Source organism: Lycorma delicatula, chromosome 4, assembly GCF_047948215.1.
Source record: "Lycorma delicatula isolate Av1 chromosome 4, ASM4794821v1, whole genome shotgun sequence".
NCBI classification, from domain to species: Eukaryota; Metazoa; Arthropoda; class Insecta; order Hemiptera; family Fulgoridae; genus Lycorma; species Lycorma delicatula.
In genome coordinates, this window is record NC_134458.1 from 43,280,613 (window position 1) to 43,305,105 (window position 24,493).

General features: G+C 29.6%; 1 protein-coding gene across 3 annotated transcripts in view; it reads left to right on the top strand.

Moving 5' to 3' along the window:
* The window catches only part of LOC142323323 (calcium/calmodulin-dependent protein kinase kinase 1), an 881,066-nt gene that overhangs the window by 822,117 nt on the left and 34,456 nt on the right, over nt 1–24,493 (top strand). For all 3 annotated transcript variants that reach the window (XM_075362807.1, XM_075362806.1, XM_075362808.1), the window contains 3 exons: nt 13,273–13,422; nt 17,435–17,545; nt 22,292–22,488. In XM_075362807.1, coding sequence (XP_075218922.1) covers nt 13,273–13,422; nt 17,435–17,545; nt 22,292–22,488 — 458 coding nt within the window. The remainder of the gene's footprint in view (nt 1–13,272; nt 13,423–17,434; nt 17,546–22,291; nt 22,489–24,493) is intronic.

The window sequence follows — 24,493 nt, forward strand, 5'->3', positions numbered from 1 at the left end:
CCATCGTCAAATCTTGATTCCATGTCACTTACACTTTATACTTATCTGTCTTTATTTTACTGTTTTCTGTTTTACCTTTTAAATTTAATCGGCAACGTATATTCCGCATGTATCTGACTGAGATCTGAAATCTGTAAGAAATGTTAGATTTTTTCCTAAAAATATAAACTTAACAATTCCTCTTTTCCTCGTTTTCATTACTAATTCTACGGGTGATCCTTTTTTCTTTTCCATATATGTCCTAATCTTATTTTATTTTTATTACTTCATTTATCATATATATCCTGTGAAGTCCTTTAGTCCCTACCCTGGGATTTTCGATCACTTCAACTATTCATATGCCTTTTTTAATTCCCCTTACAACACTGATATGTCGTGGAATCTTTTCTCCGCGCAATAAATCCTAGCATCTTCTGTTTACATTTTCGTCTTCACCTAACAATCACTTTTTTATATCGAATCTTCTCCGCCGATTTTCCACCTTTATCTTGTCCATCCGCTTAGTTTTAAATTCTTTACGTCTCTCTCTTTATCTTAATGTATATTTCCACTTCTATCACTGAAATATTTTAAATATAATTAAAAACATATTGTAATTTGATAATCGGTTAAATAACATTGTAGTTAAAAGTTACAATTGAAATTTAACGTAATTAACTAAACCGTGTATACTTTTTCTTAATTATTTTTAGACATTTTTCTTTTAAATTATTTCTATTTCTTTTTTAAGTTCTATTCATATTAGAGGTTAATCTGAATGCCGAAATTCACTGAGGAGATGTATCTCCGTTAAATTTCTATTATTGTTAAACTTAACCAAGGTTTAAACCAGAAAAACGGCAACCTCATTCAAGAAGTTTAATTAGAATATGCCGTTAAAATAAAATGTGAATGCGAGAAGTTTAATTATAAGCCGGCAAAAAAATATTTCATTCTTATAACCTTTATATAATTCGTTATGCACGCTTAAATTCCCTTCGTTTGTGTCCTAATAGACTTATTTAATATATTTTACAATTAAAATAGAGAATAAAAGTCATGAATACCTTGAAATGTAGATATACAATTATTGAATAAACCAGTTATTTTAACGAGTAATAAATAAACAATCTATTAATTAAGCTCAAATATATAACCAAGTTTATAACTAAACTATGTTATCCGGTGTTATACCTGATAACGTTTTAGAATGACTTTGATGTTTGGAAGCGTAGTTGCCAGGAAGACAATTCGTGCATTTAGGAAGAGAAGGCAGAAGGAATATGACGATCGCTCCATGAGAATAAATAAGCATCGTTTAGAAAAAAAAGATTTTTTTGAGAAAATTTGTTCTAAAATTTATGGAAAATAAACATGTTTTAACAATATGGTATTCAAATCAGAAAAGAATTTAGAACAAGAGAGTTTCTGTTCACATTTTTAAAGAGCTATAAGCTCTTAGTTTTAATCATAGCTTAGACAAAATCACTCTTCAAGCTTCAGCCATTAAAACGCATGAATCCTAAAGTCTTGTGCATTAACCTTCAGATATATAGACTTTCATTTTTGTAGGAATAAGTATAACGTTAATTTTGCTGTTTTGCTTCTGTTTCTTTTCCTGTTTTATTTATCAAAATTTCATAATAAATATTTCCATTTTCAGATGGAAAATCCATATTTACGTAAAATATAAGTTAATAACAATAAGTATTGCCAATTACTAAAAAATATTCTAACAAAAAAACAACAAAAACAATAAATTGTCAGATCATGGTTTACCAATAAGTATGAATTGTGTATATCGATATTTAGAATATTAAAAAAGCAAATTTATTCTTGTGTTTATATCTATGAATTTGCAATCTTTATTTAAAAAATAGTCTCTTACTCTTAAAAAATAACTGTATCCTCATCCACCAATCCAGTTAGTTAACTGAACTGTTTTCGTATAACTCAGCACAACACTTCGACTTATGAGAGACTGAGAGCCTTTTGTTACAATTTTTAATAAATAACCGATCTATTTTAAAAATCTTCCCCACAATCTATGTAGAATAAAATTAATATATTTTCTTTTATAGTAACAAAATTATTCTGTCAACGAATTTTTTAAATAACACTAAAAACCTTTTTAGTAAAACCCTGAATTTTCTGCTACCATTTCAACTTCTATGTATATATGAACTCAAATACTGTACATCAACGCCTTCTAGGTTGTGAATGTTAGTTATTTTTTATATTTAGTATTTACCTTAACTCACCGAGTTGGTTAATATCTATCCGTTCCTGTCGTAATCTATAATTAACCGATCAATATAAAATATATTTTATTTATAGGAATGTAACACTAGGTTAAGTGTTAGTGTTTTAATCCCCCAAATTTTCATCATATTTTAAATGCTTCTCAGCCAGCTTTGACATTCTGCTTCTTTGAAAATAAATTTTGTTGTCAAAATAAATATTATTTTTTTAAAAATGCCATTGGAATTGAGATGTATATTTTACATCTAATAATACGAATCCAGTCTTGTTAAGCGCTCATTTCATTATATCCCACTTTTTTCAAACATTTTTTTCTACAGTATTTCCCTCGTTAATTCACAAAAAAAAAGGCATTGGATATCGCTTAAATGTGTCAAAGGAAAAGAACAAAATTTTGATTTTCTATAAATACGTGTACATTACATGTATTAGGCTACCAAATAGATGTTTTCTAAATCATACTAAAGTAATTACATAGTTAAAGGTTCCTATTATGTTATGCATATTCAGCCAACTCTTTATTGATAAATTTTATTGACTAAAATAATTGATGGGTTCTAACCTCATTTCCCTTTTCTCTCTGGTTTTCAATGATGACGAGATAATGTCGCGAGCACTACTCTAAATGTTACCTTAACTGACAGTTTATATATTTCTAAAGGCAGTAACGTTTAAACGTTTTCCAATAAATTTATTTACTTGGACGAATTTTGTTAAATTATATGTAATTTAGCTATTTTATGTATGGAGAAAATTTTTCCCAGTAATAAAAATTCTAATTGATTTACTGTATTACATTTTACGTAAAGGTAACAGTGCATTTTTTATCAAAGTATGATCACCCTTAAAGTATTGACATTATATTGCGTTTAGATCTGTTGTTGAAATGTTAGGTAAAACCATAATGTTTTTAATTTGATATAAAGTTAATTATTTTTAATTTCTTTAATAAATATGTATTATTAATATACACTGTAAATATATAATTAAAAATAAATCGACGTGTTAAAAAATTTATATCAATTATAAAAAAATTGAAGTTGAAATAAGGTGCTTTTATTCTTAGTTATTATGCTATCTATCCAGATTTTAAGATACCAGTAACCATAAATTACAGTTATTTTATAATATTAATTTAAACTATAATAATTCAGTCTATTTATGGATTATTTACATTACTTCCCTTTACTATTCGGTACTATGTTGCACGGTTACTGCAGTAATCTAACTCAACATTATTAATGTTCCTTGTTGAATTATATTTTGTTTAAATTTATTTCTTAAGAAACTAAATAAAGCGGTTAATGTATTTAAAATGAAAAAAAATAGCTGACAACACAGTTATTTCCGATGCACGGCTTACACCCAAAACTTAATTTAACATAATTATCATGTTATTTAATTATAATATTTTTTCGTTTATTTAATTCAATGATTCTAACTAAAGCGCGCGCGCGTATACCGTATTTAATTCGTGCGGGTGTGGCAATACTAGTGGCGACGGTCGGTACTAACTAAACTAATGTAATTTCACAACTTACATAGAACAAATTTCGCTTGTACGGTCGGCAGACTTGTGTAGCCGCCAGGCTTAACACACCAGGTACCGAGTCGACCGCGTGATCAAGTTCGAGACAGAGTGACTTTTCACTTTAAACATTATTCATTTATTTAATTTCTACTGCTCATATGTGACTTACAAAATATCAGACGAGTACAACAGCTGTACGTAAGTGCTACTAACCTTTGAAATATTAACTAAATTAATTAAAATAAATAATTAATATTCAAAGTATAAAAAAATAATTTGGCCGGGAACTTTGTGGAATTTAAAATTTCCCAGTCTAAAAGAATGAGGGAAAAGGGAATTTTGCATAGGAAAGAAGGGAAATTCCGAGATGGCGGACTGCGACACTAGCGCTCCTTGTAGTGACGCAGTATGTCCATTTAGCCACTAGTTAAGAGCATTTTTTTTGAGGTGGGGGTGCGATTTCACAATTTTTTTGTAAATACTGTTATTTTTTAATTGTTAACAAAATGTGCCTAAGAAAATTATGACCTTAATTTGGTGAAATCTCAAGATAGTGACTGTGAAGCTGCTCTACAGCCTCACCCCTTCATCTTTTAAGTTGAAAATATAATGGCATCAATGCCACATATATAGAAGTAATTTGATCAAGTTTGGTCAAAATTGATCCATTAATTCTGGAGATTAGGTGATTTAGAGGCCAAAACCGAACACACACACACGTACATATGAACATTAACAACCAGAAAATTTCCATCCGGTTTTTTGGGTTTCTTAGATGTTAAAACATCAAGATCCAGTGAAAACCACATATGCCCAAACTGGTCCGATTACAATACTTTCCCCTCTAGATATGGAAGAAAATGAACAAATCTAACAGAATACCATATTTTCTTTTGATAGAACATCAGATTGAAATATGAAAAGATGAAATAGAAGCAGAAATCCAAAATAAAATTTGTTCTACCAGTAAAAGATATGAAGAATAGGATAGCTAAAGGTATAGCTGTCAGTAGAAATAATTAAATTTCTTAATAAAGAAGATTAAAACAAGATGATGAAAACGATGAAACTGTGTAATACAATCTACCACAGTGGAAAATGGCCAAGAGTTTCATAAAACAACCATAGCTCCAATTTCATCCCCAAAAACCATGGTGAAGTAGAGTGTCAAGATTACAGAACAGTTAGTGTAATTTTGCATTTGGCTAAGATTCTTATTAAGAGATTAGATTCTAAACAGAAGACCGAGTAAAAAAATGGAAATAATGATTACAGAAAAACAATATGGATTCAGCTGGGAAAGAGTAAATAGGAAGGAATGGAACTGGGATGTATTTTTTGTGAGGTATATAGAAAGGACTAGAGGAAAAAAGGCAAACTTTATAGATATGTAAAAAAAAAACATTTGGCTGTGTCAAATCAAATAAACTAATGAAAATATTAATTAATTTTATTTACTAAAGTTAATGAAAATCGAAAACAATCCTGTATTACATTACAATCCTACATTATTTCTTTAAACACATTTTTTATGTCCGTCAAAAGAATAACGTCATCACCGAATCTTACATCTTTATTTCCTTCTTATAATATTAATCTTCTCTCAAATATGTAATTCAATTCTAGTACCGCTTTTAAAAACAATCTACATAGCATCAGCCATAAACCCTATTGCCACCTGCCCTTTTTTTACCTTCTAATTCATGTAAAAATGGTAAATAACTCTTCTTTCACTATATTTGAATCGTAATTTTTTTTCGATTATAACTGTTGCAGTCACCTGCTATGTTGTGACGACACAGGTGTGCGGTAAAATTAAATAAATGAATAAGAGTATTTTATACTCTTCTTTCTGTAAGTTTTCTATTAATACACTGTTACTAATACATTTTAGTTTCATTTTCCCGAAGTTTACTTTATTTTCTAATATGCTACATTTGCCTTTCCAATAACCAAAATAATTTTCACTATCTCACTACGTCTTGTCTTAAATCAGTCTTTCTTTGGAGCTTTGCACTTTAGTTTTATTAATTCAATTTTTTTAAATCTTATGCAGTTTTTATCCATCGTTTTTTTTATTTTTATACTTCCTACTTTCATCCATTTATTTGAATATTTTTCTGTTTTCAAAGTTTGTTTAAAGTTGGCTGGTTTAATTAATTCTCTACTTTATTCTTTCTGTTTTATGCTTATCTTTTAATCAAAATATATTTACTATATCAAACATCATTGATTACCTGATTTTTATACTGTAATCTTTCATTTTACTAGTTTTACCTTCTACCCTTTCCTTTATTACTAAATTCCAGTAAATTAAGCTGGATGTCCTAATACGTGGCCAATCGACCTCGTTCATCTCTTTACAAGTTACTACCACAAATATCCCTCTCTCTCTCACTCTCTCTCTCTCTCTCTGTCCTAGTCGTCTTAAGATGAATCGTTTCGAATGTTATAGAACCATCTAAATGTGCAATCTCTTCCGAAAACACCATATTTCAAATGCCTGTGTTATTTTTTTGATTCTCCATTGTTTTTCTAATTCTACGGTCTACATTTAATACTAGTTGAATTCTTTTTATAAAAATTCTTCTTGAACATGCTAATACTTGTACATCTCTTTTAATTCATATTTTATACCAACTCTTATTTTACCTAATACATTCTCTCCTGATTTAATTACTACTTTCTGTAACGCTTCTGTTCGTGTTTTTTTTTTAACTATTTTCTTTTTCCAGTAATTTGTAGGACTAGTATTATGGTTTTTATGATTTTCATTTTTAAGATTTTTTTTTCTGTATCCATATTTTTTTGCTAGTCTTTTTCTAGATAGTTTTTAACATCTATCACAATTAAATTGGTGTCTCTTTCAATTTCAACTCGCAGATAGTTTTTGTAATTTATAATTTTCTTTGAAAAATCTCTTCCTATATTATAACTTCCCGTATTTTATGAACTTATCAAAGTGTATCGTCTATAATACAAAATTCTGAAAGCCTAGTTCCTCTTTGATTTAATCCGTACGTCCAATTTCGTTACCTGTCCTTCTGCTTTTATGACACTCCAATATTTAATTACTATTAAAATTTTCATGAGGAAAAGATTGAAAAGGTAAAGAAATAATCTATCTCTTCATTCTCTGCTGAAGAGGTTGGAATATAGATCTGTATCATTATTATAAGCTTGGGCTTTGAATCTACCCTGATATATAATTTTTTTTCTTCCTGCTTGTAATAACATTTTTTTTTCATGATTTCTTATTCATTCTGATATTCTCTTCTTCGTTTATTTGACAATTCAATGAAAATTCTTCACATCTTTACTTCTTCTGTGCAGCTCACTTCTTGTAAATTATCGAGTCTTCCATCTTTATTAAACTTCTAGCATCTACTTCTCCGGCTAGAAGAATTTCACGGTTTTGATACTTTATGAAATCAGCCTCTTAATTAATTTCCAACCGGACATCCATTAGGAGAGTATTTTTATGTGAAAAAAAATTTAAGTGTATTTTATACAAGAAATACATGTTTAATTAACTTATTAAACATTTTCACTATTTCAAACTTAGTTTTTGGACAAATCCCGTTGTCCAGAAAAGACAGGTGAGGTAAAGAACTATTTGTCGGGTACAAATGTCCTAATACGTGGCCAATCAACCTCGTTCATCTCTTTACAAGTTACTACCACAAATATATCTCTCTCTGTCTTATTCGTCTTAAGATGAATCATTTCGAATGTTATAGAATCATCTAAATATGCAATCTCTTCCGAAAACACCATATTTCAAAAAAGCCTCTATTATTTTTTTTGATTCTCCATTTTTTTCTAATTCTACGGTCTACATTTAATACTAGCTGAATTCTTTTTGTAAGAATTCTTCTTGAACATGCTAATACTCGTACATCTCTTTTAATTCATTTAAACGTGCAGTAAAGGACTAGTGATGAAAATATTGAATTTTTCGACTAATTTATGAAAAAAAGGCCAAAAAGTACTTAGTTTGAAATTAACGGTTCATCTATTTCATTTTTAGCACCGAAATTACTTCGCCTTATTCAATGAAACATTCGGATTTTTTTCTTTATTTCACTTTATTTAATATATGAAGAAGACAATAGATCCGCAATAATACTAACAAACAAAACTATAAGACTATTTTAATCAGAAGGAGTTCAAAATTATATGAGAAACTAATCTCTTTTCATTCAATTTTTCAATTTCACTCTTTTAATACAAAGTAACAAGATCCGTGTATATATTTCTGATTTGCTTATTTTTTTTTTTTTTTTATGATAAATCATTTATATGAGTACTTCCAGTTTTTAATTTTCATTTATTTATTAATCCTTTTTATGCTTGTTTAAATCTACAAAAGAATTGTGATATGTCAAATACTCTTTATACGGCTGAACAACTATCTCGTAAAGTCGTGGGCCATCTCGCCCTAACATATACGCGTAGAAGATAGTTTTTAGTCAAATTAATCACGAGTAAAGTTCAACTAGATAGACACAAAGATATGAAAAATTAAAAGAAATTTAACCTAACTTGCAGAATAATTTTTAGTATTTCGTAAAATTTTACTGAAAAGTTCTGTTTAATAAAGTATTATTAAACAGCTAATTTAACGTAAACCAATGAAAATATCGACATATACTAAATCCCACGACGAAATTATAAATAGTACCAGGGTTGTCTATCCCTGACCTACCTTACGCATAATATTACAGTTACTTTCTAATGGTTTGTATGGATTGTCACAACATGGGCAACAGTCCTTCTCATTATGATGTTTATGAGTATATTTCACTCTAGTAGTACTATTTCTGTGCCGAGAAACGGTTGCATGATCTTTTTACATGCAGCATTGCGTGAACGTGAAAGTAATATAAATTTAACTTGAATTTTTCAGTTTGTGAAGTCGGTTTGAACGAACTAGTATCTTTTATATCTTTCTTTAATCGTTATTTACTTCCAAAATTTTATAAATTATCTTAAAAGCTTATTTATGATAGCCTTTTAATTTTACTATTGTTAATAATACAATTAATTTTGATCACCAAAGTCAATATGTGTTATTTATGGTTAAAATAGTTGTTTTTTTTTTTTCATTTTTTAATTATTATATTTTCTGTACGAATCCATTATAGTTTGAAAATTTGTTATTAGTGATTTATAAGATGTGACTTTAAGGTGCTAAAAAAATTATAAATATCCATGATGAATAAACTAAACACTGGGAAAATATTAGTAAAAGTTGAACTAACTTATATTCATAACTATCTATCATTTAGTAATTTTTTGATAAAAATTTATTTTTATCATTTTATATTACTCACTGTGCATTATACGAGTTAAAAACTTTAACTTCTTAGCCTCTTTACGACTTGCGTATGATTAATACAAAATTTATAAATAGTGTTTTACAAGAAAAATTTTTAAAATATACACTATTGATAAAATTTTAAAAGTATTTATTTATTAACCGAATTTTCCGAAATATTAAATAAATATAATTACCTAAAAATCCTTTCCCTAGTAATTACAGTGTAATCATTAAGGTTAAGTTTTGTTTTAATTTTTATAAAAAGTTTAATTTAGAGAACTCCTTCAAAAAATATTAGTAATTGTTTATGACCCGACAAAATTAGGTTTTTCATGTAGACACAAAAAATTAGTCCGGATTATGAATTTTATGTGGTCGCAGATATAACAGATTTCATTATTTGGTAAGAAACAAAAAACAGTTTTCATAAAAACACAATTTTCTAAGATTTGTTCAATATGCAATTATTTTTTTAAAAGAGACGGGAATGAAGGTTATTACAACGTTTCCATCTTCTGTAAATCGTAATGAAATGAAAATAAATTAAACTAAACACAAAAGCTGTAGAGATAGTCAGCAGACTACAGCCAGTTTTTTTTCATGAAACAATTTCATATATAAATTACAGAGAGAGAAAGAAAGAGAGTTTATCGAAAGATTCATGTCATTTCAAAAGCCGTTAACTCTGCAACCGTTAACCGCTATCAAACGAACCATGTGGCATGTAAGAGGGGAGTTTCACTTGATCTCTCTTGTGATGTGCTTTCTTCAATTTGCCGTCTAGATGGTTGACCTTCGTCACAGGTAGCACTCTGCCTTCTTCGCTTCAACTATTGTGGATTCGTGACAACTGTACAGCGTAATTTTCGTCGAAGATATGGTGGTGTTGTACCTTCTACTGCTCAGTGGATTTGACTTTGGTAACAGCAGTTTCAAAAAAAGCAGCAGTTTCAAAAGAATTGTGTAAAGGGAAAATCGCTGGTGGCCTCATGTGTGTTGGACGAAGACGTTGAGTGCATACGGTAGAGTTTCGCACGTAGGAAACGTCCATTTTTCGTGCCAGCCGTTTCTCGTGTGACTGTCTGGAGTGTTTTGTGGTGATATTTGTTACTCAAACCGTACAGGATTTAATTGGTATAAACCTTCTGAAAAGAAGATAAACAACTACGTCTGGAATTTTGTAAATTATCCTCGATAAGCAGGAAAAAAGTAGTACTTTCCTTTCACGCTTAGTGTAGTTCATGACGAGGCCACGTTTGATCTAAGTGGAAATGTGAAACCGTCACAGTGTAAAAATATAGAGATCAAAACCACCACATGCAACAGTCCAACATGGAAGAGACTCTCCAGAAGTTATTGTCTTCTGCATCGTTTCCAGAGAAAAGGTTTACTGATCGTACTTTTTAAGGAATACAGTCTTAGGGGAATTTCTTATCTGGAAATGTTGCACACTGATTTTTTCCGTAGTTATAGATAGATTATGATGGATTCCTTTTCCAGCATGATGCAGCGCATCGCACTGGCATCTGCAAATTCGAGGATTTCTTAACAGTGAGCTTCCACAATCATAGATAGGCCAAAAGGGGCCCTCCGATTTGGTATTTCACCAGTGGCCGCTAAGTTCGCTTGATCTCACTGTCTGTGGCTTTTTTTGTCGGGGTTTGAGAAAGACTCCGTTTATAGCCTCCATTTCAAAAACTGTAGACGAACTGCGAAACCGCGTAACAGCAGTGGCTGCAGTTACACCGTGCCAAGATCGTTCGAGCAAGAGATAACTTTAACTATCGTGTAGATGTATGCTGTATGTTTTTAAATGTATTCTATCTGTTGTGCAAATAGTTTATTTCAAATCCTTAAAAATATTTTAATAAATATTCCTATAATATTATTGTTTGATTCCATTTAATCTGTCATTCTATTATTCTAGATTTTATTAAATCCTTTCGAAAAAAAATTTTTAAATAAACTGCAAAACTAAACTTCGTAGAAAAATCCGCTTGATTAAATCTTTTTTTCATGAAACGGTTGATAGACACGAGCTGCTATACAAATATGTACTGTATGAAATAAAAATTAATAACGGACTGTGAATTCCCCAGCCATTTTATTATAAAAATAACATTCTACTTTATTATGTCAAAGCAAGAAAGCATCTACGTTAGTTACATCTATGTAGATGAGCTGACTAACGTTTTTCATAAAAACAGTATAAAAAACATTTATGAGTGATATCATTTTTTCTCCGATCAGTACTATTGTAGTACTTAATTTAAATACTGAAATTCGTTTTTAAAAATTACATAAAACTAAAAAGCTTTTTTTTTGCGGTTTTTTAATGTTTTAACCTAATTCAATTTACTCCCATGTGAAACGCAAAAAAAAACTTAACACTAGTCCCCAGAATATTTTTTCATTACTCTATGCAAAAAATTAAACAATAAAAAAACCTTAAAAAAGTTTATACAATCACCACCCAAAAACAAAATACATATCAGAAATATTAATTAATACAATATACAGAAAACACTTAATACAGAATACATAAAATATACAATAAGTTCAGATGAGAAGTACTTTTGCACATGGAATATTCATTCGTAAATCATTTATAAATACAATAAAAGCAGTTTTTTATTGTTATATATATACTAGCATCCCCGCAGCGGCTTCAACCGCGCTATATGGTTACTTGCGTTTCCCGTAGCAGTTAAGGAATATTTCCCCGGTCAGGGCTCTGCCCTCAGGACCCCCTGAATTCATTAAACTCATGCTTGAGAGAATAAAAGTGATAATAAAAATTAAACATTACCTTTGACGTCCCTATTGGATTCATTTCTGCTATTACTGAATTTCAAGTTTGTATAGAGTTTTATATAAGTATATTAAATTGTTTCTTAAATAAAAATGTAAATTGTTTCTTCGTTAGCTTCAGAAAACCGATAAACTGCGTTGTAATTTTTCTAGTACGAGGGTTATTTTTTTTCAAGGTCAAAAAATTTTTTATTTTCACTGTGGTTTTAATTTCGTGACCGATCGAATCTTGAAAAAAAATAACCCTTGTATTTCCAGCGACATATACCAGTACCTGGTGTTATTTTTGATTACTGTAAGTATTTAACGTTTCTTAACTTTGTAACTAAACTCAAAAAGTGATAAAAACCTTTTTTTATAACTGTTCTTTAATTTTATTAAAGTCTCCCCCGCCCTCCTAAAACGTAAAAACACCAAGTTTGGATTTTTTCTCGCTTGCTTTTTCGAAAAAACAAAATGTCACTATAACTTTCTTATTACATAAAATATCAAATTCGTTCTAAAGTTCCTATTATTTTTTGGATAAGGGCCTAAAACTTAAGTTTTTTGATATCACCAACCATTACCCCTGGGGGGGAAGAAATTGGGTTTCGAAGACAAAAAAGTTATACCTCCCTTAATAGGCACAGTATTGAATCAGTTTAAAGTGGTTGTTAGTCCTCTAAACATTACCTAAAACTTTTATCTGAAACAATTTTTGATATGACCAACCCTTACAGCAAGGGATGACCAAAATGTTGCTAGAATTGTAAGAAAATGGTGCTTATCGTATGCTAAACATGTGAAAGGTTTTCATATGCAACCATTGTCATATTGAATAAATTTGAAGTTTTTCTTAACTTTAAAGTGGAAATCTATTTTATCCCCTACTTAGCACCAGTGAAAACTTCCACCTTCCGGTGTGCTGAAAGGGATTTTTTCTCTGTAATGAATTTTTTATCACTAAGACGAATATGGATGAGATAGTGATAATTTTACATATTGTATAGCAAGCTATATTTTTTTAAATATTCTACATGATAACTCTTCATCCTGTTGGTTAATTTAATGCACTAACAAATAGCAAATTGTTTTTAGTTTGTGTATTATGCTAACAAAGGAATATATTGAACAATTATTAAATAAACAAAGTTTAGCAGCTTAGAGAAAAAATAACCTTATATAATAATTATTATCTATAATCTACTACTTTCATATTTATTGAAGAATAACCTGCAAAATAATACTTTCTGAGATAGAGTAAAATTTATTTGTCAATAATGTCACATTATCCATTGTGTGACAAATTTCACATAAAATTTGAAAATTTTGTTAGCTTAGTATACTATGACAATTAAATGTTTTTTTTATGGTTATCTGTCTACAGGTCGAGCAGCACCTAACAGAAAAGTCACAACCACAAATCCTCTGGATCGAGTCTACAGAGAAATAGCAGTCCTTAAAAAACTGGACCACCCTAACATAGTGAAATTAGTTGAGGTACTTGATGACCCCGTGGAAGACCATCTTTATTTAGGTAAGTCTAGTAGTTTCAGATAATTTTAAAAAGTAATAATAAATATCTTTCAATTTTTTTTACTTCCAACAATCGGCCATTAGAACGAATTATGCTTTCGATCAGAAAATGTTTTTTTCATCTGTAACTTTTTAACGAATTTGCTGATTTCAGTGTGGCATTCACAAAACGATTTGTTATTCCCTAAGGAAGAGTTTTAGTTATTCAATATCTGAAATTGTGTACTGACTTTTGATTAGTTTTTTATGTGGTTCTGATGAAAAATTCCCATACAATTATTGGCAAGCAGCGCTGGTCATTGTTATCATATATATATATATATATATATACATGCGTAAACCACTCATGTACCGTCACTTTTGGTGTCAGTATTTTTAAAACTTTTAACGTATATCATTAAGAATAATTATTACTTTTATTATACATTTTTCTCTGAATTTTCCATTTTCATATTCATTTTTTTAAATTTACTTTTACTTCTTTATAAATTATTCATTTTTATTTGATTTTAATTAACTTCACCACTAAGGTTTAATTTTTTTACTGAGACATAGATGATAATATTATCTTGCCATCTATGAAATATATAATTATATTTTAATACATCTGTTGCTTACATAATTTTTATTTCATGATACTAGTTGGAAATAATTCATTAATTTTCTTTATGTTCACTTTTATTTTAAATTTATTTTGAATTCACTGGTGTAAAAAAAATTGTGTGATTTTTAGAGAACATTTTTAAAACACTAGCTATAATGCAGTTGTTAAATTATGTTTAGCAATTCATTGTTCTAATAGCTCCTAATTTTTGGTGATGTGAAAAAAAAATCACTTCTCACCCTGGCACAAGAACATTCTCTATATGAATCACGATTTTCAGTTTGGTTAACTGAGATTATTTATTTACTGTATATCATTTGCTTTTCTAATTATCAGTTGCATAATGAATTTTTCCTTTTGTTGTTTTTATTCTTCAAAAATCTTTTAATCATTAGTTTTTTTAGATATTATATTCTCAATTAAGCAAAAAGAAAATAATAATGTGTAGACCATTAATTGAGAACTTGAGGAAAATATGTGTAAGATGTTTTGTGAGGAGCTTTTGCAGGACACAGAGCAAAAAGTTGAATAACACTGGTCAAAAGTGTATTGGTAACAGATCAGATTACAATTTTTATTATTCATTTTACATATAAATTAAATATCAACCATTAAAAAAGTCCCAGCACATCACATTTTTATGTTAGCATATAATTAACTGCCACTCTCTGCCATAATTTAGTTTTTCATTATAACTACAAAAACTCCAGGTTTCTAATAGGAGTACTGGAATGTTGTCTTTATTTACTCCCAGTAGAGAGACAGCCTTTGTTTGGTGTGATTGTACGTGTTTTTTTTAAATGCAGTTTAATCTCAAAATGTCAGTTTTGTTATGTTTTTGAGCATTTTATATTAGTCACAAGATAGATCTACAACAAAAGAACTGAAAAAATACTATTTTTGTGTTTCATTCATAAAATTGAGGATCAAAATACAATTTGGGCCCCATATGATTGTTTTGTAACATGTAATGTGACTCTAGTGCAGTGGATGAAAGACAGTTCTATGCCATCTTAGGTAAGGTGTGAACATATTTTTCATTTTAATGAATGCTACTTTTGTCTTACAAACACAAAATGTTATTCAAAAAAATATATATATATAAAATTGAGTGCCTGAATGTGTCATCTGCGCCTAGATAGTTCCTCATGAAGAATGCTTATACCAACTCCATAATTGAAGCAGAATGATATTAACATTTCAGAGCTTAGTTACAGTGATGATATAAAACTGGTTGAAATCTGAGAATACTTGTGATGTCACTTGTAGTCCTCAGATACCCACAAAACCAAATCCACCTTATCCATCAAAATGGATTAAATAATTTGGTGAATGACTTGGCCCTATCAAAACAGCAGGCTGAAATTCTTGGCTTTAGACTGCTAGAATGAGGTCAGTTGTCAGATAGGATTAGCATTACATCCTTCAGAAAAAGAAATGCTGTTCAGTGTTTTATAAAGTGGAGGTTTCTTTTTGGGTATGTTTTTAGTATTTTTGGATTAATGACTGAACTAGGAATATACCATAAACCTTCAGAATGGCATCTTTTTATTGATTCATTGAAATATGACTTAAAAATAGTTTTGCTTCACAATGGAAACAAGAACATATAATGAAATGGTTGCCATTCTGATAGCAGTTAAGTATAAACATTTTAATTTGAAGGATTGTATGGACTGAAGGTCTGAGATTAATCAGCTTTCAAGATGGGTTCACAAAATATTTTACTTTTTTATGTTTATAGAATATCAGAGCAATACAGCAGCATTTAGTAAAAACAAAATGACCAAAGAAAACTTCTTTTGTAATAGCACTGATAAACATAATTTGTGTTTCCTAACATGTGATACATGATTTTAATCTGATTTTTGATGCTGAAAATAATATTATGCTATAAATAAACAATACTAGACAAAGAATTAAATCATATCATAGTCACATATTATAACATCATATCTAATACTGAGGAGTGAGCCTTCATGGACAAGATTAATCATGTCTGTGCAGGTCAAAACATGTAGCTGAAAACACAGCTGTGTTGTTTGTATTAAGCACTGGATTTAGGAATGAATTAATTTTGTTCAGTCTTATTCCTGTCTTAAGTTTGTTAACAGTGCAGTGTCATAATGCTTTCAAATTGTGTAATTGATGTGGATGCCTTTTGTTATGTAATGGTGAGTTTACCATAAAATCAAATAGAAAAAATACTACACCTTTAATTAAAAAATTTGCACTTTTCAGTGCATTTGCACTTTCAGTGTAAAATTGGTGATCAGGATAAGACGTGGGCTCCTCATATAGTATGCACTAATTTTTCTGTATATTTAAGAGGATGGCTGAAAGGTACATGAAAAGCTTTGCCATTTGGTGTACCTATGGTTTGTCGTGAACCAAAGGATCATGTAACCGATTGTTACTTTTGTTTAACAAGTGTGTCTGGCATTTCTAAAAAATCTAAACATACTGTAAAATATCCTTGATTGTAATCTGCCAGCTACATTTTTTAACTTTTTTTTTAATTTAAATATATTGAATTATTAATAATTATTAACCTCTGATTGTAAAAAAGCTTTTAACAATAAATAATAATTCAGAAAAAAATATGAAAAAAGAATCAGAAGTTATTAGTGAGATAAAATTTTATATACTTTTTATTTTAATTCAGAAATGTTAACTAATTAATAAATTTTAATAATCGTTAATAAATCAATATACTTAAATTAAAAAAAAAAAATTTTAAAGAAATTTATGCATATGAAGTCGGATTCAAACCTATGTGTGGATGGTTATGGATCCGACAAATTCTCACTTACACCACATATTTTCTTGAGCAACATGAAACAAAACTAATATATAAACTAAATAAAATGTTGATATGGACACCACAAAAAAATTTGATGCAATTTGGTGTCCACCACAATGCAATTGTGTCCACCACACAATAGAGGATCGTATCTCACTTTCAAATGAAATAAGTTTAAATGAAACGCACCAAAAAATGTGTATATGTAATTTAATAGGCATACAAGGAAGTCATATGGTGTCCACATCAGATTTTTTATTTTGCCTAATTTCAACTTTTCTTTTCAATTTTATTACCTGAATAAGGAATTCTATTATTTTTTATTGAAAAAAAATGTAAATAAATCTCATTCTTTCAAATTCAATCACTTTTTTTTAATCTGATATATTTTAGATTATTCCTCTTGTAATTGTGGTTGTTAATAGCTTACTGTTTAATATGACTTATTTTTAATTACAATCATAAAAGAAATATTACACAATAACTCTAATACTCGTATAATAACAATAATTTATCTTAATCGCATATTTATTACTGTAATGTAAAATCAACTGTATAACATTATTTCATTTTTAAATTAACTGATTGTGCAATTATTGTTTTCAGTTTTCGAACTTTTAGAAAGAGGTGAAGTTATGCATGTGCCGACTGATAATCCTCTCTCAGAAGAACAAGCATGGTCTTATTTTAGGGATGTAATTTTGGGTCTAGAATATTGTAAGTTAAATCCATTAATTTATTCTTAAACATATATTACAAATTATTATTACTTTTGTCCGTATGTAATTACAAAATAATAATCAGATTATTCAATAGATAACAGCATCATATGTGATATTTTAGATTTGGATATGTTAAATTTTGTTAGCATGGTTGTAGGCAGCCCAACATGAATCACAAGTCACTCTGAAACATGATACAGTGATCTTTAAAATTAATAAAATTCTCATACCAGACTTATTTTGAAAATTGAAGACAGAGGCAGTTTCCTATTGCCTTATTCAAGGGGTGTTTGATCAAGTCTATGCAAAAATAAGGTGACATGAATTTTTGTAAAATTGTTTTTTATTTCACATGATATAATCTCCTTTTAAATCTATTCACTCAGTGCAACAATGTTTAAGTTTTTCAATCCCCCCCCCCCCCCTTATAGTGTGATTTATCCAAGTCTTCAAGATAGGTAGATATTTCAGCTGTGACTTAAAAGCTGAAGTTTTTTCACATTTGAAGCAGATAATAGCCCAAAGGTGCTAAGACAAAATATATTGGTAAAAGCTTTGTTCAGTATTTTTATACTAAATAGAATTATGTAATATATGAAGAGTCAAAAAAATCTCTGATTTTCAAGAGACTGTCTCTGATCACCGTATTAAAAATATAATAAAAGCTTTTAATTATGAGTTAAACATTTCAAAAGTTTTATATAACACAATACAGTAAAGTAGATAACTGATTTTTGTATTCCCTACTATTTTTGTATAAAAATTTATAATGATTAAAAATAAAATAAAATAGAATACATATTGATATTTAAGACTAGAAGACACTCATATAAGTAAATGAAGCTGGAATTATAAAACTGAAATGTAAGCTGCTTGATAATAAATATACTCATAAATGACAAATTCATTTTAATGCTACTTAAATAATATACAGAAATCTTCCCAAAAAAAAATTTAAGCTGTAACATTGGGCCACCAGAACATACATATATGAAAGCAATAACATAAAGAAAATAAAGGAGAATTATCAGAGTACTTCATCTCTCTTATTTTTTAAACGAAAATACAACCTTGATGTTTGAAGGCTATAATACAGGCTTGCTACAATTAAACTGTGTCTTATTGATAACTCCATGTTTAGTTACATTCACAGAATAGGTTGATATTAATATGAAGACAGTCCAAGGCCAAGCTAGACAAATTATACCAGGTGTCCGAGAATTATCTGTACAACTTTGATGTCTTATTAGAAAAAAAAGTAACAGTCCTATTAGTGAATGGTTAGACTTTCTTTAACAGGTCACTCATTTAGTTTCCCTCAGCAAATACTAGACAGTGCTGCAATTGCATAACTGTATACATCAGTCACTATGAATCCATAGATGAAAGCACAATGCGTAGAATGGTTTATTGAAACAAAATCAGACACACAAGTTCGACGCAATTTTAGAACTCGGTATAATTCAGAGCCACCCTCTAGAACAAGTATTTGTTCATGGTATGATAAATTTAAAAAACTGGCAGTGTTGAACATAGGAAGGGTGCAGGAAGGCATAGAACATCAGATGAAAAAATGGAGATCATTCATCATTCTTTTGTTTACAGCCCTAGGAAGTTAACTCAGAGTACAGAGAGCGAGATAAATCTAATTGTTTTGAAGAAATTATTAAAATTATAAATTGCAGCACATTACACCATAAGATCACACTGCTAGAAATGAATTTGCTGTGGAAATGATTAAAAGAATTGAAAATAATGATTGTTACCTTAAAAAAGTTATGTTCTCAGACTAGGTTATATTTCACTTTTCTGGAAAAGCGAACACTCAGAATGTTTGAATATGGAGAACAGACAATCCACATATTACACTTGACCATATTAGAGATAGCCCAAAAATTAATATTTGGTGCGGATAATGGTGACTCATATCAAAAATTAGTGGGAGTTCTACTCCAGAAACTTTTTTCTGAGTTAACGTTTTCTGTAAAATAAAAGAAACAAAAAAAAATGAATCAAATAGAATTGCTGGAAGCAGAATAATAATCTAATTCTACACTTTATCACATTCAAGATCAAGGTACACGTTTTTTAAGTAAATCTCCTTAAAAACCGTATTCGGTTTAACCGAATAAATAATTAAACGTCAATACAGATAATATTTTTTAGTATTATTAGACAATGACTTAATAAAATGTCCGCTTACAAACACTATAGCCCAATAATGCTTAATTTATATTTCTTGTGTATACAGAAATAAATACATAATTAGTTTTTACTAATTACCTTCTCTTTCGCCCTTCCAGTGTGTTTTTGGACAGATTTGGCAATCAAAGAGCCCTTGCTTTCCACCATCTTCTGATCACTATTGAAAAAAACAACTAAACCACTTTCATATTCCTTCAACAAAACCAAAAAAGGGAACGAAAAAGGAATGTTCCATATACACGCGGAGTAAAAAAAAAATTTAACTTCCACCAGCATGCCAAGGTTGGCACTGCAGAAGCAACAGTGCTCTCTCTCCCTCGCAGTCTCACATCCAGCTTCCTATGTGCTCATGCACACAACAGCCAAACACCAACCCACTGAAACTATGAAGCGCACAGTTCCATGCAAAGATTTTTGTATCCTTTTCATAAACTGGGGGATGGCTACTGACATTAAGCTTAAGGATTATATATTGTAAAAGTATCCAGAAAGAATTAAAGAAAAAAGGTCATTATATCAAATGTTATTGATAATATCAAGTGGAAATAGCAAGTGCTGCAGTTCAACAGTACCTATACGCGAACCGCCATTGGGTGCAGACTGCTTCATAATTATGTGACTGGAACTTTCTTCTTTGTGGAAACGGCAGTTAACACGAATATCTATCTGGACTTGTTAGAAGGGTTTATTTACCTTGAAGAGTTACAACCTGAAATCATATTCCAACAATATGAGCGCCGCCATATTGGTGTTTATTTGTACATAAATCCCTCAACAGCACATTCTCAAATCACTGGATTGGATGAGATGGACTGATTGCTTGGCCACCTTGATCACCAGATATAACTACAATTGACCTTTTCCTATTGGGTTTCATCAAAAATATTGTATACAAATCTTGTGTTGAGAATATTGATGATCTTAAGAGGGAGGATTACTAACACATTCAAACTCCATAGATGAAGATGTGTTACATCAAACATGGAATAAAATTGATTACTGATTCATTATTTTGCGAATTACTAATGGTGCTCACAATGAATGTCCTTGATTACATTTTTTAAAAAATAACTTTCAGTTTTAATGTTTCTAAATTCATACAATCCGTTTTTGTATCTTAATAAATAAATTATTTACTCAATATCAAAGTTGTTCAGATAATTCTCAGTCACCCGGTATTTTAAGATTATTAATACCTTGATCTGCCATTAAGAAACCTTATTAATGCCGGGCTTTGGTCTGATATTAAAGAAAGTAACAATTTACAAAACTCTATAAAAAAAAGATAAGTAACTGCCTATAATTACCAATTCTGCAAAGTTACATAAGATATCTGCCAACTTCCAGAATGACATATGAATCAATCTGTTTGTTTAAGGTGACAGAGATCTGGTGGCTTCTTTTGCACTGCAAAAGCAGTTGTTCAGAACTTCTGCATCCATATGTATGTTATTTTTCTGAAGGAAAAACGTTTTATTACTATTTATATTTAAGCTGGTCAATACAAAAAGCACTGATCAGTAATGAGCTGTTCTCATTTAGTCCCTGATCTCTGATCTCCAAAGGGATTATTGAGCAATGCATGTTGTCTGGAGGGCGCCATGAACTTTTCTATAGGTGAAGTTTTTTGTTTCATATTCCAGTCCCTCAAAAGCAAAACATCCTTCTCAACACACCTTATCCTTGATTCCTTTTCCCCCACCTTTAATAGGTCTAGGTATATTACTGCTTGTTTTGAACTGAAGATGCCAAGAGCAGTAAGCTCTACTACTAATTCAGGTTTCTACTGAATTAGTATTCAGTTTTCTACTGAATTAGTAATTTCTACCTATGCAGTGAATCTCCAGCTATAATCTGGTGAGAGGTCAGCTGTGAACCAACCTGTTTCCTGCATAACAGCTCTACAATTAGCTTAATGGCTAATTAATTAATTAAGTGCTAATGGCTAAAGCAGATTCCCTAATTCCTTGTAAAATGCAATATAGTACAGATTTAAAATGACTCATAGCAAGATGGTACTCAAAATTACCCCAGTCTACGCCACTTTGGGTTATACCTCCCCCCCTTCAGTCATTCCTTATTCTTCACCTCTTTTCCATTGGATATGTATAATGGAAAATGCATATTCTACCATCTAATAACATGCTGGCATCTTCAAGAAGTTGATGGAATAGCTGCTTCTTTACTGAGGTTCAATGTGGCAGTGATTCTACCTCTGGGACTGCCTGGAAATTTGTGTCACCTGTCTGAAAGTAGCAAAAAAAAAACAAATCTAGAAGTTAAATGCCAGTTGACATGTATAACTGAGCCTCCTACTCTTTTTAAACTCCTAGAAATCAAAAACAAGCAAATTTAATTGACAGTTAGTTCCATAACAGGGCTTTAGGATTTCTTATATAAGAAATAAGTTTTATTTTATAACTTTCACACATCTATATTTTAGAGTGTGATGAAACAGCTTCACGAGAAATTTTGATGATGAGCTTCTGGTCATTTATGCAACAATAAATAATTTTTGCTATGTATTTTTTTATAGTGCACTTCCAAAGAATAATTCACAGAGATATAAAACCATCAAATATTCTTCTTGGTGAAGATGGTCATGTCCAAATTGCTGATTTAGGTGTGTGTAATGAATTTGATGGAAAAGATGCTTGTTTGAATAATACAGCAGGTACACCTGCATTCACAGCTCCTGAGGCATTCTCTAGTGTTGGTAATTTTAGTGGAAAGGTATGTTGACTTTTTTTTTAATATTATTATACAGAATAAATAACTTTTAATATATTTTGAAAGAATATGAGTTATGTATGTGCATCAGCATGAATATTTGTGCACACTTAATGACAGTGATATTTTTTATATTGATGTGAGATTAAAAAAAAGTGTACAGTAAATGCACTTACACCCTTTGATCAACCGATTCCATAACTTAATTCACAACCTTTTTGCCTTTGATGTCTCCCTTATTTTATAACAGTAATATATATTGTTTAGGTTACATTTCATTGCATGTCCTAAATTAGTTGAACTTAGACATAATTATTACAATGCCTAATCAGTATAATAATACTAATTAGGCATACTGATCCTTTCCATAACAAGTGTGTGAAATATCACATACTTATTATGGAAAGGATCAGTTAACATGATAAAAAATTAATGGTAAACTGTACCTTTTACACCTGATGATTCCATAACACTTCAAAAGTTTCAGGAAATAGCACCCATAACATGAAGTAAAATTTATATAAAATCCCATTGATTCAAGTCTTATTTAGTAAATATCTGTTTTGTTGATTACAAACAATTATTGTGGGAGCAATTCCAACTATGCTGTTGATATTTATTAGTGGCTAATAACCTTAGCAGCAGTAAATTGAAAATAAGGCATAAAATTTTTAATGTGTAAATAGTTAGAGTAAATAATAAATATTAAAAACATGTTTACTGGAATTTATGTAAATAATAAATTATTTATATGTATTTACTAAATATACAATTAATTTGCCTAAATATTCAAACTAATGACCTGTTTTAAAGTAGTGACAATTTTTTTTTATTGACTGCAGTTAAATATGGGTGGAATTGAATTTCATAAGGTTATATTAAATTTGAGGTACTATCACTACATTGTGTGTATGAGATCACGTATATGTGTATTATAAAAACATTTTTTTTCAAATAAATTTTAGTTATAGTAACATAATAAAAAAAGTTTTAAAAAACTAGGAAACAGTAAATAACGAAAGTTTCACTGGGTTCGTAGGAAGGGGAGAGTTTTCCTTTCCTTTCTGCTTTTATTGTACTTGAATAAAAATTACATCAAATTTGGAAAGGGAAAGGTAATCATTTAAATCATGACCTGCAATTTTCTGAAATCTGTTATTTCGTTTCCTTTAAATTGTTTGCTTTCTTGGATATTTAAAGATACTTAAATCTTATAAATAATGAAATCATGGAATTCTAAGTCTGAGTAAATAAATTACAGCAGTAAATGGAGGAGAGACGATGTAATCGGTTACCTCAAGTTACATCAAGATAGTCAAAAGTAAATTTTTTAAATGTTTTATTGTTTTTCATCATTTGATATGTCTCTGCCATTCTTCATGGTTTTTATTAAATAGTTATCATATTTTTAAAAATAAGATAAGATATAAAATAATAGTTTATTGTATGCTCTCAATACATATGAAAGAGCTTCATATGTATTGGCTAAAGATAGCTTCAGTCAGTGTAGATGTGATAACATAATTGTTAATTTAGTTATATCCATCAGAATAGCAGAAAGTAAATAGAATACAAGAATACGGTTTTTAACTTAACTTGCCTAGAATTGCTGTTATTAATAAAGATATTAAAGCAGTCGATCTTCTACCACCTTGTAATTTGCTCTTGTAGAGACACATTCAAGCTATATTTCTTGAATCTGCTAGTATAACAGAAAGTAAACAGAGTAACAGATTAAGGTGTTAACTTCACTTGCTTTCAACTACCCTGACAGATTTTCAAGTAGTTAAAAAATCACACTTTAAAGAATCAGTATGTATGAAGCTATGTTATATTACCTTTATTTTATTCTTCATGAATGTAACAACATAACAGTAATTTAGACATAACATGAGTGTAACAACATAACAGCAAGGGAATCAGAAAATAACCTAATTTGCATAATTCTCTCATTTCTACTACGCAGGTAGATTTTCAATAATTTACATGTCAAGTTTTGGTTGATAGA